Source organism: Xiphophorus couchianus, chromosome 16 (assembly GCF_001444195.1).
Source record: "Xiphophorus couchianus chromosome 16, X_couchianus-1.0, whole genome shotgun sequence".
Classification (NCBI taxonomy): domain Eukaryota; kingdom Metazoa; phylum Chordata; class Actinopteri; order Cyprinodontiformes; family Poeciliidae; genus Xiphophorus; species Xiphophorus couchianus.
This window is the reverse complement of record NC_040243.1, coordinates 4075591-4095230: the sequence shown is the minus strand read 5'-3', so window position 1 is coordinate 4095230 and position 19640 is coordinate 4075591. Positions and strand designations below refer to the sequence as shown.

The 19640-nt window shown below is 37.1% G+C and overlaps 1 protein-coding gene across 2 annotated transcripts; it reads left to right on the top strand.

Annotated features, from left to right (window-relative positions):
• Positions 1 to 2915: 2915 nt before the first annotated feature.
• On the top strand, positions 2916 to 18679 carry paqr4a (progestin and adipoQ receptor family member IVa). Of its 2 annotated transcripts, XM_028042636.1 has the most exons (4): positions 2916 to 3798; positions 3897 to 4118; positions 10247 to 10465; positions 12411 to 18679. In XM_028042636.1, the coding sequence occupies exons 2-4, from the start codon at positions 3953 to 3955 to the stop codon at positions 12842 to 12844; spliced, it is 819 nt and encodes a 272-aa protein (XP_027898437.1). In that variant the 5' UTR covers positions 2916 to 3798; positions 3897 to 3952; the 3' UTR covers positions 12845 to 18679. The 2 variants fall into 2 exon arrangements, with proteins under 2 accessions (XP_027898437.1, XP_027898436.1); XM_028042635.1 differs by having other exon boundaries at positions 2916 to 4118.
• Positions 18680 to 19640: the final 961 nt, after the last annotated feature.

Sequence of the window (19640 nt, the reverse complement as noted above, 5' to 3'; positions counted from 1 at the left end):
GTCCGTCCATCCATCCATCCATCCATCCATTAGTTCATCCATCTATCCATCCATCCATCCATCCATCCAGCCATTCATTAGTTCATCCATCAAAAATTGGTCCATCCATCCATCCATCCATCCATCCAGCCATTCATTAGTTCATCCATCCATCAAAAATTGGTCCATCCATCCATCCATTCATTAGTTCATTCATCCATCCATCCATCCATCTATTAAACCATCCATCAAAAAATTGGTCCATCCATCCATAACTGAGTCCGTCCGTCTGTCCGTCCATCCATCCATCCATCATTCTGCAGCGCTGCAGTAGTTCTGGGGTAATGTGTGACCCAGATACGGAGGCCTCAGTCTCGGCCGTCTTGGGTTCGATCCTGATCTGCAGACCTTTTGCTGAACATCTTCTCTCTCTCATCACCCACTTTCCTGTCTGACCAGTCTCAAATAAAGACCAATAGAGCCAAAAAAAAGAGGTTCATCTTTCTCTCTGTCCTCTTTTACATGTTCATGCATGTGAACTCAAATCATTATTTTTCTCACCTGCTTTTTGTTTCGTGGGTTTTGGTGACAAAAGAGAGATACTGAAAGACATTTATCTGCATTGTGTTAAACCACATGGAAAACTGGGGCATAGCAGGTACACCACCTCTGGTCATACTGTGTCAAAAGCTGAAAAACTTGTTAATTGCTTAGTAATTCTTAATATTCACTGGCGAATGTTCATGCAAACAGATATGCAATATCAAAGGATTTTGTTTTTACAGTTGCAGGATATTTGACAATGCTAACGACTCTTTTTGCTACATAAATTTAATTTTTTTTTTACATTTCCGCTGGTTTTTTCTAATTTATCGTTGGTAGGTTGGATGACCTCCTTACCATCCCCCTAAACTTTAACATATTCTCACTCTGACTCAAGTTTCTAAATGACAACACTCCAATCAGAAGAAACATGGAGGTAAAATTAAAATAATACTTTTAATCTGTTCATTGTTTTCTTTATTTGAAATTAATCAGTTTCCACAGAAACCCAAGTCAGAGCAAAAGCAGAACCACATCTGATTAATGTGCAATGTTTGCTTTGGCCAGTTAGGGATATGTTGCTTTTCTGTTTTACAGAATCACCAGTCATCTGGTTCAGGAAACAGACGGAGGGGAAGGTGGGAGTGATAGAGGTCTGATTCATCCAAATCTTCAACGTCTTTACAGAGAATTATAGGCCATAACCTTCTAGACTTCACTCACAAACTGAAATTTAATACATTATTATTAACACCTTTTTATTAACAAATACCCCATGTTTTGGGAACGATTTTTCACTTTAAAAAAAAAAAGGTTGTGTTTTAGAAAGTGTTCAAAATTGATTATTATTATTATTATTATTATTATTATTATTATTATTATTATACACTTGCCATTACATGGTTAAAATTGTACAGAAAAGCAATAAGATGATTCAAAGTGCTTTACATTATGAAAACATTAAAACGTAGATTATAGTGGTAAAATGAAGAAAAGAAAAATTGGATTATAGACAACAAATATTTTACAGTTATTATTAATCAAAGGCAGCTCTAAACAGGTGGGTTTTTGTTTCAGCGTTTTTGCTGTTTTCTGGACATTTGTTACAGATTTGTGGTGCATAGAAGCTGAATGTTTGGTTCTGGTTCAGGGTATGCAGAGTAGACCAGAACCAGAAGACCCGAGTGATCTGGAAGGTTGATACAACAACAGCAGATGTGATTTATAAACTAACAGTAAAGTCAGTTTAGAACAGGGGTGATGTGCTCTATCTTCCTGGTTTCCTGGTTTTAGTCAGAATGCAACCTGTGAAGACACTGCCACAGTAATAAATGAGACTAAAGATAAACTCATGTATGAGTTTCTCAAGATCTTGCTGGGACATTAGACATTTAATTCTCAAAATGTTCTTCAGGTGATAGAAGGCCAACTTTGTAACTGTCTTTATGTTTCTCTGGAGGTTCAATCTGAGTCTATACAGAGACTTTGGGGCTGCTCAGTAATTTGTCAAGTAATTTCCAGCTGTAATAGCTTTGGTTTAAAAATAATAACTTCATATCATTAATAAATTCATACAGTTTTTGGACTGGTTATAATCTTCAAGCTAATTTTATTAGCTTGACGGAAAAAAGCTAACCTTTTTCCAAAAGGTTAGCTTTTTAAATCTACTAAAATCACGTTATTACAATATAAAACAGAATTTCTTTTCTTCCTTTCAAGAAAAATATTTCCTTTATTTTGTATTTTTACAGATTGTGTTTTTTCTGAGACAACAGATAGTCGATCCTGACTTCTATGTATCTTTAGAACAGTACTTAGAAATCTTTGGAACGGTAAAGTCATACAAAACCAATTTTGTACATTTTTTGTTCAATTACTCCATTAAACAACCTCATGGACTGCACCTTGTTAGTGTGGTACTGGGTTATCTGATATGTCCATGTGTTTCCTTTTTAAATTCCTTTTTAAAATGGAAATTGTTATTGTTAGCCATCCAATTACTCAAGTAAGAATAAAAACTATTTGGTAATTATTTGGTCTTATCAAGTACTGAGTAACTGATCAAATTACCAATAATTTAACATTTATAAATTACATCATCAGACAGACCAAAATAAAACATCTGAAATTTAGGTTTAGACCTAAATTTAAGTCATTTATTTAATTACAAAATACCAGAATCAGGCAAAAGAAGCATTTTTCCAAATCAATTTATTTCAAAATAAAACTGTTGGTGTGTCTGGTGAATTTTCTTCATTCAGTGAAGTTACTCAGAGTGGGGAGGGTACCCAGAAATTTTACTTAAGTAAAAGTAGCGATTCAAGTAAAATTAAAAAGTACAATGTAGTAAAAATACTCCTAAAAGTAATTTTTCCAAAAGATTACTCCAGTAAATGTAACTAGTGACCACTCAACTCTGCACGTCAGGTAAGATCTTTATTTTCATGCTTTCCGGATTCCTGCTGCATAGAGACTGAAGGTGCCGTGAAAGAATCGAGCGGCACTAAACGTGCGAGTGCTTTATTTTGAAAAGGAACAGCCGGAAGTGTTGCTCACGGTTAGTTAGCTTGACTGTTGGAGGCGATGCAGCGGATCTAAGGCCGACAGAAAGGGAGCCGCTTTTTAAGGAATGCCATCCGCCGGAATCAATGCTGGGAGACAACTGGATCAGAAATAATATGGGGAAAATTAAAATGATTCACCGAGCTTTGAGAATGAGGAAAAGGCCGGCTCAGACACCAGCTTCCTCACCCCCTGACACCGGACATTGGTAGCCGCCTGCCCGGCTTGCTAGCCCGTAGTCCTTCAAAATCTCCGCTGGAAAATCACGGAGCTTCTTTGTTTTTTAAAAGCTCAGAGAAAGACAGCCGACCGAGTTAATTCCCCTCGTTTGACCTAGAGCTCTAACGTGAGTAAATCTGACCGCTGGAGTCAAGCTAGTAGCATCCTCTGGAGTCGGATGGACCTGCGGCTCTCGCAGCATCACCGCCCGAGAATCCTTCCAGCCCGCCCTGCCGCACCGGAGCGTTGAGTAAATCCCCGAGAAGCGGCTTTAAGATGTCCGGAAACGTCCCGTCCTCTGCGCTTCTAGGCGCCGCGCACACATTTCATCAATGCCGAATAATGTAATGACCGTCCGGAGCGTACACCATCATGCGTATGGCTGGCCGTGTCCGCCTCCATCCCTGCGGATGACACTCGCACGGACAGCGGGGGTTCAGAACAAACAGCGCCGAGACGGACGCGCCGTTGCCGGGTAGCGCTTAGAGACTTGACGTGAGCTCTCACACACACACACAAAACAAACAAAAAGCAGACGCCAATGATATCTCATAAGGTTTTGGTCGCAATAATCCTGCTGAACGTGTACATAGGGGTGCAGTCTGTGTTTTATCTGTTCGGCGGCGTCCTTTTGACGGTTCTGTTCGCCATGGCTTTTTTAAACGGACCGAGGCTGCTGGACTGGGCCAGCTCCCCGCCACATCTCCAGTTCAATAAATACGTCCTGACTGGATACCGGCCCATCTCCTCCGTGCAGGACTGCGTCAGGAGCCTGTTTTACCTCCACAATGAACTAGGGAACATTTACACACACGGTGAGTAAAGAAAAGATACATAAAAATACAAAATGAATCCGCATGATGTGCTTTAGTACAGGTGAGGTTGAGGATAAACCCCCCTCTTGTTGAAAAATGGACCTTCAGGGCCACAGAGAGCTCCAGGAAAAAGTCTCAGGGGAGCCTTTAACTCACAATAATTATATACAATTATGGAAGAACCCTGCTATAGAGATGATTTTATGGAAGAGGGTTGAAGAAATGGAAAGAAAAGCAATTTAGACTTATTTTCTCTGAACACAAGTTTGAATTCTAAGAATAAAGTTTAAATTCTGAGATTTAAGTCAGAATTTTAAGAAATGGGTTTGAATTCTGAGGTTGAGATCAAATTCTGACATTAATGTCTGAATTCTGAGAAAATTAGCCAGAATTATGACAAAAAACAGTCATAACTCTAAGGTTAAAGTTCAAATCCTAACCTTGATGTCAGAATTCTGAGGGGAAAGTTTTAATTCTGAGATTCAAGTGAATTTCTGACATTAATATCTGAATTTTGAGGAAGAAAACTGTGAATTCAGAAAAAAATTGGTCTTAATTCTGAAATTGAAGTCAGAATTCTGGGATTAAAGTCCAAATTCTGACCCAAATCTTGAGAAAAAAACGACAGAATTCTGAGATGAAGTTCTGAATTCTGAGAATAAAATCAAAATTCTCGGACCAAAGTCCGATTTCTGACATTATGCCTTGAATTATAGGAAATGGGTCTGAATTCTGAGATTGAAGTGAATTTCTGACATTAAAAATGTGAATTCTAAGAAATATGTCTTAATTCTGAAAATAAAGTCAGAATTCTGAATTTAAAGTCCAAATTCTGACCTAAATCCTGAAGGGGAAAAAAGTTCTGAATTCTGAGAACAAAAAAAGTTTGATTTCTGAGAAAAAATGTCAGAATTCTTAGATCAAAGTCCAAATTCTGAGGAAAATGGTACGAATTGTAAGAATAAAGTCTCATGTTAGGATTATGGGGAAAAAAAAAAGACGAATTCTGGTATCAAATTCTGACACAAACGTCGGACTTCTGAAGGAAAAAGCTGAATTTTGAGATGAAAGTCCAAATTCTGAAAAATGAATAAAAATTCAGAGAAGAAATTTCAGAATTCAAAGATTAAAGTTTCCAAATTTAACCGGAGAGTTTAATCTCCCGTCTTTTCTTTTCTTCAAAAAATATGGGCATTCTTTTTTTTTATTTGTGGCCCTAATTGTCTTTTAATTGTCACAATTTAGCTCTGTCTACTGGTGTTGTGTTTTTGGCATTATTATGGCAGCAGAGCGAATATGCAAATGTAGTCAACATAGAGTGACATGTTGCAAAAATTCCCCACCTTGTTCGAGGCCGGCGCCATGAACACTTAATATTATTTAGACGCCGTCATGCATGCAACCATTTTAGTGGCTTAGATTTGCTTCAAAGCAACAAACTGAAACTATTTTATGCAGTGAATTGATGACATTTTAGTACATTTTTTACTCCAGGGATTTTACTTTTTCACATATTTCACTTGCAAACTAGATAAAGTTTATAGGATTAAGGATTATTTGAGATTGTTGCAGCCTTTGCCTAACAGATACTAAAGCCTTTGAACGTAAGAGTAAATATAAAACTAAATCAATGGCTCAACACGTTTATAGAGAGATTATATTTAGAAAACTTAAACCTTTTCAGTAACTTATACTAACAGAAAACAAAATAATACTTACAATAAATACAGTTACATAAATATACATTTACATGCAAAAAAAGGATAAATAATAAATAAATTTAAGGATAAAATGTATTTTTTATAAAGTTTAATGCTCTATTAATACATATTTCAAAATGTGTTTCTAATTCTGGAAGTTTTGGCATGTTATGAAGCATTTTATGTGTCATTTAATTAAATTTTAAGGATTTAACTACATCGAAAAAGATTCTCCATGCTGCTTTTTGCCAGAGAACATAAATAATTTTTATTATTTTTTAAAATTAGTCCTGCAAACATACGACATGTTTTTCCTGTAATATTATTTACTGTAATATTTAGTTGCAGTTTAGTAAATACATTTTGTTGCAATATAATATTTATGAGGGAACATGCAGATTTATTTCCTGCCTTTTATAATAAGAGGAAAGTACAATTTTTTAAATCATTTTTTAAAAATCTGTTTGTTATAAAAGCATTTAACTTGCTGTTGAAATGAAACAGTTTGTGAAAATTACCTGGAGTGGATTTTTACATAAGGTCCAACACTGCAAAAACAAAAAATCTTACCAAGGGTAAGGGCATTTTGTCTGTGCAAATATCTTAGTACAGTTGAAATAAGTCAAAACTGACCTAAAAGTAACTTTTCAGCAAGAAATAAGAGCTTGTTTTAAGTATTTATTAATTTCTTAATATTGATGAAAAAGCTCTTGTTCCATTGGTAGATAAATTCATTTATAACAAGACATTTTCCCATGTTTTTAGTGAAATAATCTGCCAATGGAACATGTACTTTAAAACAAAGTCATTAATTTGACTTTGTTTTAAGTCAATAATTCCTTAATATTGAGTAAAAAGTAATAATAAAACAAAGTCAGCAACTAATTTCTTGCTGAGAAATTAGTTGTAAGTTAGTTTTCTCTTGTTTCAAGCTTATTAAGATATTTGCACTAGAAACTGGACCCAAAATCCTTGGTACGATTTTGTTTTTGCAGTGTATATGTCACAGTTGCACAATATGCTCTTCTTTTTTTAGTTTAATTTCAGTAATGTGTTAATCTCTGCAGCCGTGTCTCGTCTTTTTGTCCATCTGTTATAGTTCTCAGTGTCGCGCCATAAGGAGCCAATAACTCTTAAGCAGCGTCTCTTGTCGCTTTCCCATCAGCTCATCATCTCCGCGCTCGCCGGCTTAAACTGAACCAGCTTCCTGACTCTGAAGGTCATCAGCTGGTGGCGTTCCGGCGTCACAGATTAAACGGCGGCTGTATCATAAAGAGACGCCTCATCCGCAGTAATCACAGAACATTTGCGGCCTGGAGGTTTCTATCTAGCTGCTCTGCATGCGAACTGGAAACCTCCTGGCCTCGGCTCGGGTCGCAGACACGTTTCATGCTGCAGGCGTTCAGAGGAGTTCCTCAGCGCGCCGTCCACGCCTGAGTTCGGTTGCTCCGGCGAAGTGGAGGGGGAGGGGAGGAGATAACGCACCTAAAATAGATGTTACAGTGGCCGGCGTTCACTGTATCACCTGCTCAGGACGAATGCCTCGACTTTGAAACGGGCAGAGTGAGCACAAACAGAGAGAAGCAGGTGGGACTCTGCCTTGCAAAGCTATTCAAAGCACTTTATTTACATTTAGTCACATGACAGCCACGGTGGATTTCTCAGAAATTTTGGGCTTGTCACAATAAGCAATAAAAAACTGGATGACAGAAGTCTTTAATCTGGTTCTTTTGTCTCAACTAGCAATTTTCTGAAGGAAAACTTTATTTACAAAGTCTTCATAATTCATTTTATTTGTTTCTGTTGTTTTTGTTGATTTGTTTTGGATATTTAAAATGTCTTCCAGTTCCCCGGTTAAATGTTCATTAGAATTTGATAGAATCCATCTGTGTGTAATTTAATGTCAGCAGTGGTGGTAACTCTAAAGCACTAATTATAAATGTTAGTTCTGCTAAAGCTAAAGTTCTATACCAGCATAGAAAGTTAGTGGAAGCTAATGATGAAGTGCTAATTTCAGCCATGTTGACACCCACAAAGTGTCAGTGGCATATAGTACATTATATATTTTTCTATATATCTACACCTCATTTGTTCATTTCTTCTATACTTGCCACTTGCTCAGTCAAGTTTCTTAAAAAAAACCCTTCTGTACAGGAAATGGAATTGTTGCATAAACAGACTTCAAAATAAGAGCATGAATATAAACATCTAGCTACTTGAAGAATTCTTATCAGTCGACAACCAAAACATCAACACAAATGTCAAACTGTATTTAACTGAAAGTTTAGATCGTAATTTTGCGCTATGAAAGCTAAGTGTGCTAAATGGTTTAAAAGCTAGCAAAAATGTTGAAAAGTTAGCTTTGCTATTAGTTCATTAGTGGATTAACAGAAGTGTTCCCACCACAAGCGTCAGTAAGTCTGTGGAATGGTGAAAGATGGTAGTGGCAGCATCATGCTGTGAGGAAACTGGTAGAAAACTTATTAGAGACTGAGAAATACTTTATTCTTGACCTTAAGCATGCAGCTACAATTGGAGGGGTTGGTTAGAGGAGAATAGCCTAGTCAAAGTCTAGACATAAATCCAATGGATTATCAATGATAAGATTTTAAAATTATTGTTCAGACGCTTTCCATCCAATTTTGTTGCTTTTGAGACATTACATAAAAACACTTTTTGTTGACTTGTCACAAAAAAATTTAAATAAAATAAATAGCAGATTGTGATTGTTATTTGTACCGATACTTCTCTGTAGGTTGTACATTTGTTTTCTCACAGTTTTAATTTCAAATTTAACCAAAATATGTCAAAAATTGCTTAAATGGGCCATGCTAACCCCCTGCGCCACCACAGCACGCCCCACATGTGGAGGCCTTAGTCCTCGACGTAAACGATGTGGGTTCGACTCCCGGTCCCGGCGACCTTTGCCGCATGTCCTCCTCGCCTTCTTTCCTGTCTGCCTACTGTCGCAAAAAATACAAGCCACTAGCGCCGCAAAAACTCTTCAGAGAAAAAAAACGAAGAAATTGCCTAAATGTCCTCTGAGAATCCAGTTGTGATATTTATTTGTATTTTAGTCCATGTTTCAGGGTCTTTTTCTGCCAACCTGTGTAAGTAGCAGAATCGCCTTTGGCTGCGTTAGAATGAGCTCTCATTGTTTTTCCCTCAGGAGGGAGCACTGATACGTTTCCCTCTTCGGCTCTTCTTGCTGCTGTGTGCATTCGCTCAGCAGATCCCGAATCGTTCCTATTTGCTTCCAGAAACAGCGTCCCAAAGTCCTGAGCCAGATAATCCATCACAGCAAACATGACACCTTAATTTGTTTTTGTCAGAGCTGCTGTGTTTTTTTTTTTGTTTGTTTTTTTTTGAGTGGATTCTTCTGGTGCCAGTCCTCCACCACATTTCACCTCATTTGTAAAACATACAGCAGGATTTTGTTCTTGAGAAGGTATTTTTTAAAGTACGGCTGAAACAATTAATTGGATTAATCTTTTGTTGAAATAATAAACAACTAATTTAGTAACAGATTAATCGTTAACTGAAGTATTCAGACTAACAACAAATTGATTTCCTGAAAAAAACATATTCAAAGCAGTAATTAAGCAAAAAAAAATGTGCAAAAAAAAAGGTTCTTACATTTAAGATTAAAACATCTTTGTCTGTAAATATGTTTAGCCAAAATGTGCGCAGTTTTAGCTTCACCCATTTCAGATTTACTAAAGGAATGCTATGTTATGAAATGTTTATTTTCTTAATTAAAAGAGAAACTGAATTATTTGTTTACTGTCATCTTTAAACGTATATCCAATATTGTTTAAATAAATCCCAATTTTTTAAAACTGATTTATCAATAAATCGTCAGAATAATCTGCAGATTAATCAGTTACTAAATTATAGTCGTAGTCCTACTTCCTGGTATGTTTGTGGATGTTTCAACTAAAGATTATTTTAGTTATCAGTTATTCAGACGATTAATCGGATAAAAAAATTGGCTCAGATTTTTTTATTTAACCATCTAAAACTTTTTTATACGATATTAGAAATACATTAAAATATACAAATAAATAAATAATTCATGCAATTCCTTATTTTAAATAAGAAACATTTTATTGCCAAAGCATTCATGTTTTTTTTTGTACATTAAGTGATACATTTTTTGCGTTAGCTCATTGCTAAAGGTGCTTAATAAAAGATTTTCTGTTTTTTAAAAACTTATTTTCAAACGTATGTATTTTTTGTACAACTTTTGTTCTTCCATCAAATAGCATTTTTAACGTCAGTCAGCGATTAATCGAGTACTAAATTAGTTGATGATTTTTTATTTTATTTTATTGATTAATCGTAATGAATCCGATTAATCGCTTTCAGCCCTAGCTACAAGTATTATGTTGATCTGAGCTTTTCTATAAGGTGTTTCTTTTTTTCCAGGCATCCCTTTGGTTTGCTTCCTGGTGCTGCTCCCGCTCAACATCCCCTGGTCTCAGATCAGCGTCACCTGGCTGGGCGTGGTGCACTTCCTGGCCTGCCTGTCGCCGCAGCTGGGCTCCGTGGTCTACCACCTGTTCATGAACCACGAGGGCGGGGAGCCCGTCTACCACACCCTGCTGAAGCTGGACGTCTGTGGAATCTGCATGATCAACACGCTGGGTAAGCCTCCACCCAGGCGTTTCATCAGCTGCCGTTCTTTTATTGCTGCTGTGTTTGCTTTCAGGGTTTAATGTTGCTTTATTGACTCCTGATGACTTACCATGCTGCTGTTTGCCTGGAGGTGTGGCTGTATTGATTTCACTGCCTTCAGCGGTGCTTGTAGAGGCCAGTAGCCAACGTCTTAGATCATTAGTGATCTCTGCATTATCGTGTTGTGATAAAACTGAATGGAGTTTTATTATTAATGTATTTTTTATGCGTGTGTACACGCCGGAAAATGGGAATCGATTCCTATGCTTTACATGTACCGATTCCAATGCATTAATAATTTATGTCCGACATTTTATTGTTTAAAATTGCTGAGCACAGATATAAAATGTGGACCACGTTTGAACTTGATGACAGTAAAACAAAAGTACTTAACTGCATTTTTTCTAATTAAATTGTAAGACTTTGGATTAATGGATATTAGTTTATAAGTGGTAAATGGACTGAGCGTACAGTTACACTGACTTAAAGTTTTATCACAATATTTTGTGGTACTGTTGTGATGATAAAAGGGAAGGTAAGAATGATTTATTACTTATTTTTTAGGTAAGTGTATGGCTGGGACTGTGTGTCACAGCAATTATAGCCCCACAAACACAAATGCTGCTCTTAAAAAACATTCCCATTTGAAACACGCTTCTTTGGGACACCAATCACATGAAGAAGCTTAATTTATATCATTAAACTGCACACAGCAACTGCATTTAATCATGTTTTCAAATTTATTGAAATCTATTGATGCTTTTATTGAACAAACAGTGGAGAAAATGGTAAAATAACAACAAAACATTCACACCTTCCCAAAAGAACCTGATTTTCTAGACCAATGAGTTAGAGCGCTGGTGTGAATGCACCTTGAAAAGATACAACTATTCTTACTATTTCTCTGTGTTTACACTGAACTTAAATAAATTACAAGATGCTGTATTTCCCACTCCTTTGCACTGAAGGATCTATAGTTTGTAAAATATTTACTCAATCCAGTGACCTTTACTATGCTGGGTATCACTCCTGACTTTACTGGTAGATGGCTGAGATTCTAAAATACTTGGAGAGTACCATGAACCCGGGTATTCTCAGGGGAAGACAGCCGTCCGTGAATATCTAAAATCCAAATACTAGAGACACCCCCCAAAAAACTTATAACTGCACCAGAATTTTTTATGCAAAATTCATACTTTGCATGTTTTTGTACTTCTATTGGGTTCTCAAGTGTTTGGGGTTTTTTTTGACAATAACTTCTTGTTTTTTGGTGTCTGGAAAATGAGCCATTTCAATAACCTCTCGATTGTTGAGTCACATTCAACAAGTACTGTGCCGTTACCTAGCAACCCAAGCTGGTTTTACTGCTGTATGCGCTGCGCAATGGCTGCTGGAAAATAATTTTTGTTTTGTTGTTGACTTACCATCCAGAAACTACTTTATGCATTCTTGTTGGTTGTGTAGGAGGCTCCACTTCTGCTTTTCAAAGTTCTGTAATTGCAGCTATTTTCAAGTGGAAACGTTGAGTTGGGGGGATCGAGGCCAGCAGCGTCTTATTTGGATTTAAAGTGACATTATGCTGTAAATCAGCTAATTCTGAACTGACTGGGCTAACATCTTAGTATCAAAGAATGGTTTTGTGCAAAGAAATGTAATGAACATGATTTGAATAGACCATAATCTGATCCTAACCTGTTCAGTTAAGCATCACCTTTACAACAAGCTTATTCTTTAATCAATGAAGTTACTCTCAGTAGGCAGAGTTTCCAGAAATTTTACTCAAGTTTGAGCAGCGATGAAGTTACTCAAGTAAAAGTAAAAAATACAGTGAAGTGAAAATACTCCAAAAAGTTACTCAAGTAAATGTAACTAGTTCCTCCCCACCTTTGTGACTTTGTTGGTCTTCCCTCCTCAGGGGCGCTCCCCATCGTCTACATCACGCTGTGGTGCTACCCCTTCATCCGCACCGTGTCGCTGCTCGTCTACATCCTGCTGTCCACACACGCCATCTACTGCGCAGTCACGGCCCGCAGCAGCGTGCGCCGGCTGCGCTCCTTCGCCTGGCAGGCCGTGTTCCGCTTCTCCTTCTTCCTGCTGCGCGGCGTGGGCGTGGGCAGCGGCAGCCCCACCTCGCTACGCCACTTCCTCATGATGGATGCGTTGGCCGTGCTGGGCGGGGTCATCAACATCACACGCATCCCGGAGCGCTTCCGGCCGGGCCTCTTTGACTACTGGTGCAACAGCCACCAGATCATGCACGTACTGGTGGTGGGCTCCATCCTTTACCTGCACTGGGGCGTCCTGGACGACCTGCTGTGGATCAACAGCTACATCTGTCCCTCCGAATGACCCCAGCCCCCCGTCCTCTGGGACAGGAAGTGAAAGGACCTCTGAGGGGGCTGAGCGTCTCTGCATGTGTTAAACTCAGAATGTTTATATCTTCATCCATCCTAGACGTTTCTGCAGAGGCAGAGAGAATAAGTAAGACGCACAGAAATGTGGACAAAACTACACAAACACTTCAGACACAGAGAAGTAGAAACATTTAAACAGTAAAATGAACAACAACACTACTGTGCACAAGTCTTGTTGTCCCTCATTTATCTATATTTTGGTTCCAAGCAGACAGATAAGTATTTTTTCTTCAGATTTTTGCTGCTTTTTCACATCACTGTTGATCTTTAAAGCACGTGTGTCAAAGCCAAGGCGAGGGGGCCATATCGGGCCCGTCAGATCTTTTCATGTGGCCTAAATATTATTTTTATCAATTAAATCACAGCAGTTTTTATCTGTGTGCTACCAAATTATAAATATGTCAAAAGATATCAATATTATTTAACTTTACAAAGTTTATACTGAATGCAGAGAGAGTTATTTCTTAATATTTTAGTAGTTTGTTGATGGTCTACTGGCATAGCCGGTCCTTTGAGAGAACATTCCTGATTCGTTGAAATGAGTTTGACATTCGTGCTTTAAAAGATGAAAATGAAAATCTGACTATTTGGAATCACATTTAAAGAAATGAGGGATGGTTTAAAACTTTTGCACAGTCAAAAAGTAGGTGAATCCGAGTGAAGTTGCCAGCCGCCTGACTTCTTCAAACTAAACGGAGTCGGTTTCAAACATTTGTGCAGCAAAAGATTTTGTTTGTGCCGCTATTGTTTTAAACTTTAAAGACATTAATAAATGTTTCTGTAGGTCATCAAAGGTCAACCAACCTGCCCAGATTTTAAAAATCAAGCAGATTTGGTGTCAATTAATTGTGCTATGTTTGTGCAGCAACATTTTCTGTTTGTGCCGCTACAATTTCTAAGATTAAAAACAAGTTGCTTGTGCAGCTAACGTTTGTTTGATTTTGTAAATATGAACTTGACATTTGATGTCCTCTGGAAACATCAATATGTATAAAATAATAGCAGCACAAGCAAAACTTTTTGCAGCACAAACGTAGCACAGTTGGTTGACACTATATTTCGTTTGATTATTTTGGTGTTGGTCAACTTTGATATTTGTGCAGCAACTTTTTTGTGTTTCTATAATTTCTAAGATTTAAACAAAAGTTGTTTGTGCTGCTAAAATATTTGTAGTACAGCTGATTGACACAGAATTTGTTTGATTTTGTAAATATGGATTTACTGGTTGACCTTTGACCTCTGGAAACATTTACCAATATCTTTAAAAGGGTAGCTGCACTTTTATCAGCACAAACTAGCACAGTCAAGCTTATTTTTGTTTGATTATTTTGGTGTCAATCAACTGTTCTACATTTGTGCCGCTATAATTTCTACAATTAAGAAAAGTAAATTTGTTTATTGCCAAATTTGCTTGATTTTGTAGATATGGACGGGCTGGTTGACCGTTGATGACCTCTGGAAACATTAATAAATATAAAATGATAGCGCCTCAAACGAAAATTTTGCTGCACAAACGTTTGACACAACTTTTGTTTAATTTGAAGAAGATGTGGGAGCCAGCTGAACTCAGGTAGTCAGAGATAATATCTTAAATATCCGACGGTTGCTCTCAGATGTCACTGTTGCTACCTATGCAGCATATCCATATCAACCCATCAGCATCGCAGCACACAGTCGGACTCTCTCACGTTTGAATTTTTTTTTGTGCTAAGCGCTCATAATGGGGTCGCCGCAGGATTCCCTCTCTAAATATGGAGTCTCTCTGGTTATTTTCTGGTTTTCTGCTCGTTTCCGTCCAAACGAAGACAAAACGTGAGTGAGGAGTTCATTCCTGATTCACACAGCAGCAACATCTGATTGTTTTGGGCCGTATCTCGGTGCCATTTAAATTCAGGAATTATTTATGAGTTTACAAATTTGTTTCACATTTTATCACATCCCAACCACAGATTGTAATGTGTTTTAGTGGGATTTTATGTCATTAACCAGAAAAAATGTGTCATTTTCAAAATGATTCAGGATAAAAATCTGTGGCATGTTTGTATTAATCCCCCTTTGCTCGCTCCCTCCTGAAGAAAAGCATCATGCTGCCTCCGCCATGTTTTATAATGATGAAGGTGTGTTTTGAGGCCAAAAAGGCTCTATGATCTATGAACACAACAACAGATTGACTCTCTGTAGTTCCTACATTCCCGTCCTTACTGCTTCTAGATGAATAATGCCCAGTCTTATTATTTTAGGTATTTATCAAATTTATTCACAAATTTTCTATGAAATTTCCTCAGATTAGTTATAAATGGGAGGACTCTGTTTACTAAAGGGACATGAAAGTAAACTTTTGGGGTATCTGAGTAAAAGGGTTTTTTTTAAAAATGCACGCCACACCTTTCAGATTTCTATAAAACGCATATTTTTCCCTCTACTTCATAGCTTTGAGTTGGTATCTCACATAAAAGCCAAATAAAACACATTGAAGTTTGTGGTTGTAAAGGGGTGTGAACACTTTTCTATTTTTATTTCTGCAGTTATTTAACTTCAGGTTTTTGGTCTAAAATGACTTTAGAAACTCTGTTTACTTTTTGAATTTGGACGTTTACGTGCCAACCAAAAGCGCTTAAATGAAAAGATGGCAGTTGATAATTTGCCAAAAGTGCAGAATTTATTTATTTATTACTGTTTTTATTTGGATTTTATTTATGTGAAAGTAAATTTATTTATTTACTGTTGCTAATTATATAAAAATTGTCTATATACTGCTGTAGGTCCATGTTTACATTTAGTTTTAATGTAATTTCTGCCACTACAAAGGCACATAATTACCACTTTATACTTTAGTGTAAATGCACTCCAGCCATGTTTTATGTATGTATGTATGCGCTTTCTTTTAGAACTGAAAACGGTAATTTTATCCTGCTTTAATGTGTTTATAATTTGCATATTCTTCCAGCCTGACTGTTGTAAACAGGAATGAACCTCCTCACTCTCGGCTCTTTTAAAACGTGGTTTAATACGGCGGGGTGTTAATGCCAGGCTAAGAGAAAATCAATAAAATTACAAGACTACATTTTGTTTACAAGAATAAAGTCATACTACTATGAGAATAAGGTTGAAATAAAGTGAGAATAAAGTCGTAAAATTATTATTCTCATAAGACAACTTTATTCTTTAATTATTTTGATTTTATTCTCGCAATATTACAAATTTCTTCTCGTATGCCTTTTTTCTCGTACAATTTTGTTCTGATAACATTGCGACTTTATTCTCATACGAAATTATTCTCGTTCAATTTTATTAGAGTAATATTACAACTTTATTCTCGTAAGACTTTTTTATCGTACGCTTTTGTTTTCATAATATTTCAACTTGATTCTCGTACGAATTTCTTCTCGTACGCCTTTATTCTCATAATGTTACAACTTTTTTCTTGTAATTTTATTTCTTTATTTTCTCAGCATATCCCTTCTACTCTGTCAGAATCTAATCTGTGTTTTTGGTTTAAACATTTAGCCGTTTAATCCCAAATTTTTGTGCTGCTGCGTTTTGCCGCAGAAGTCTGTCTGTAGGCGGCAGACGTCGCCTCGGTCCCTCGCCAGCCGCTCTCCGTCTCTCCGGGTCGGGTTCAGCACGCCGCCTGCTTCCCCTGTCGGCTCTGACTCAGAGGTGAGAGAAGGATTTCCCAGTCATTAGTCACGCACGCTAACTTTAGAGCGTGACGCCACCTGCTTCCTTTACGCCCTGAAAAATTCAGCCAGACTTTACTTCTGCAAGCCTGGTAGTGGTTATTACCTGCTGTAAGTAGAGTTTGCGATGTAAATGCAGAAACTAATGTATTTTGGCCATTGAATGAAACTAAAACTTTGCATGAACGTAGCTCTGAAACAGAAACTGATGTCTCATAGTGTTAGCAAATCATCCAATCATCGTAATTCAGTCTCTCCTGGATGTTACTGCACTGATCGCTAATCTCCAAAGGGCTCTGGATTGGAAGGAAACACATTTTAAGATCATAAAAGATGATGTAAATACATGTAGATTAATCGAGCAAACAGTGCAGGAAGGAAGCGGGTTAATCCAGAAGCAGATGAGGCTTCACTGCTGTGCTTCAAATATCAAAAACCGTTTCGCTTAGCTGTGTTCATATATATGTAAAGAACAGAAAAGATCCTTAAATTTGTCTCAATGCTAAATGTAGAGCCGCTTTCAAAGTGTAACCACATTTTTAGACTCAAGAAAGACATTAATGACCTCCCTGGTGGGCTAGTGGATACCTCCTGACTTCCACCGGTCAATCTATGCATTATCAGCCGAAGGATGCGCCGATCAGGGTGCCGCAACCCGAACCGGGGCTCCGCCCGCCAGCGTTAGTCCAGTCTGCTCGCTCTGTGAACCTTGTAACAAGAAGAAGGGAAACCTTTGGTGGGAAGGCTTGTGTTTGTTTATTTTGTCTGAATGTTAAATGGAGAGAAAAAAAGTAAAACACGACTAACAAAACACGTTTTTTTAAAACAACACAGGTGCCGGATAGCCTGTTTAACAACCTGTTTATAATGAATTATCTGTATTGTTAAAAGCTGATTATTATTATATCTGTAATTCTGTGGATCCTAACTTTGACACTGGTCTGCAGAGCTGTGCAAAAGTCTTTTCATTAGATGTTGCTGCAAAGTAGCAACTTTAGCTGCTTTTTTACTCAATTTTAGGAGATTTTTTGTGAATCCACTTTAAATTCACCAAAAAAATGTGTAAATAAGCAGAAAAAATCTACTAAAAAATCTTTGAGGACCTAAATGAATCATGAACAGTGGCGCCCCCAAGTGGAGGCATGAGGGGGCCTTGGCCCCCTCCTGAAAAATAACAATCATGTTCGAATCATAGAAAAGCAGCCATCAGTTCAATAAAGACATACATGTAAAACACAATAAATAAGAAATTTATAAAATCAACAATATACATATAAATTTTTTATTAGCCGTGTTTTTTTATTTACATATATATTTATTTATATAATTTTTTGTTTTATTTATATATTATGATGGGTTATTAGGACCTTGCTAAGAAAATAAAAATGATAAAATTACAAGAATAAAGTCACAATACAATATTAATCCACTTTAAATTCACCCAAAAAAATTGTGTATACATATATTTCATTTTTTTTTTATTGGCCACTCCTATGAACATTTCATGGGCGCGCCACTGTTCCCCCAAAATTGATCAGAATCACTTTGAAAAATTTTGCAAACAATATCAAGTAAATGAAAGGTGATCTAAAACTTTTGCACAGTCCTGTGCACATGCAGCGAGGGAAGCCCTTTGTTTTAGGATGAAGGGAGCCTTCAGGAGGGTCTGTCTGTTATAACTCTGTCGCATCTGCACCGTCTCCGCATTTCCCCACCACTCTGGCTCCCCCTAGTGGAGCCTCCTGTGCACTGACACTGGCGCGACCGAAGCCATACCTCAGCCAAATGAATTGAATTCACTTGTGTCACACCGGGAGCGGTGCAGCGGGTCTTTTCTTTAGCTCTCCATATCTTTCATGATCATGTATGAACTGTCCAGCTGAACCCGTGCAAGCATGAAACCTGCATAAATACCCGGATGTGGCGCTGACGGAATGAATCCGGCGGCGCCTCGTTAGGTCTGTGTGCTTTAAATAGACACTGCTGTCCTCATGTCTGTCCAGCGTTAGCATCCTGTGTAACAGACAGGCTCTCAGACTCCTCAGTCTCCAGCAACGATTGTGCAATAAACTTAAATCTATATTTTTAAACTTGTCTGAGTTAAAAATTTCTTTCATCTTGTTGGGATTTTTAGATTTGTGGCAGATAAATCAATCAAGTTCATTTATATAGCAGATTTTCAGACTAGAGTGGGTTTATTATATCAGTTTGCTCTAATAACATCACAACACTATATACACATTTCTCTATTATGTAATGTTTTATTATTGTATTATTGTTTTCTTTGTTTACTATATCAACAAAAACACACTCTGTGCTACAAATACCTTAAGAAATACACTGAAGTCTTTTCTTTGTTCTCACATTTAATTTTATTTCTTAATTTTAACGCCTGTATTTTAATAGTTTATATCAAAAGATTTTTAAAAAAGGAAGAAAAAATAAGTTGCCACAGCACCAGGGGGCCCCCAAGAGCAAATAAATAACGTTAGGTTAAATAAAAATATATATTTTTAATAATGTTCAATAACATAAACTAAATACAATTAAACATGGAAAAATTACTTCTATATTATTTTTTTACACAAGTAATATTTTATATTTCTTCATGCCACTTTTGAGGAAATATAATATATTACACTTCTTAACTTGTTTATTGTAACGTTATCAGCTGATGTCACTTTCAGATCTTTGCTCTAGTCAGAGTAGTGATACTTTATAATAAAGCTACTCAAGTAAAAGTACAAAGTACAGTGTAGTAAAAATACTCCTAAAAGATATTTTTTTCACATTTAGGGCCTCTTGTCACTTTAAATCCAAATAAGCTGCTGCTGCTGGCAACGTCCCCAAGTTCAACATTTACACTCAAATGTGAAAATGTTTGCAACTGGATGTCAAATTATGCAACTGTCCATCTTTGAAAAGCAGAAGTGGAGCCTCCTGCACAACCAACAAGAGTACAGAAAGTGATTTCCAGCTGGTAAGTAAACAACACAACACTCGTCTTTCCTAGCAACCATTGTACAACACTAAAACCAGCTGAACAAACAT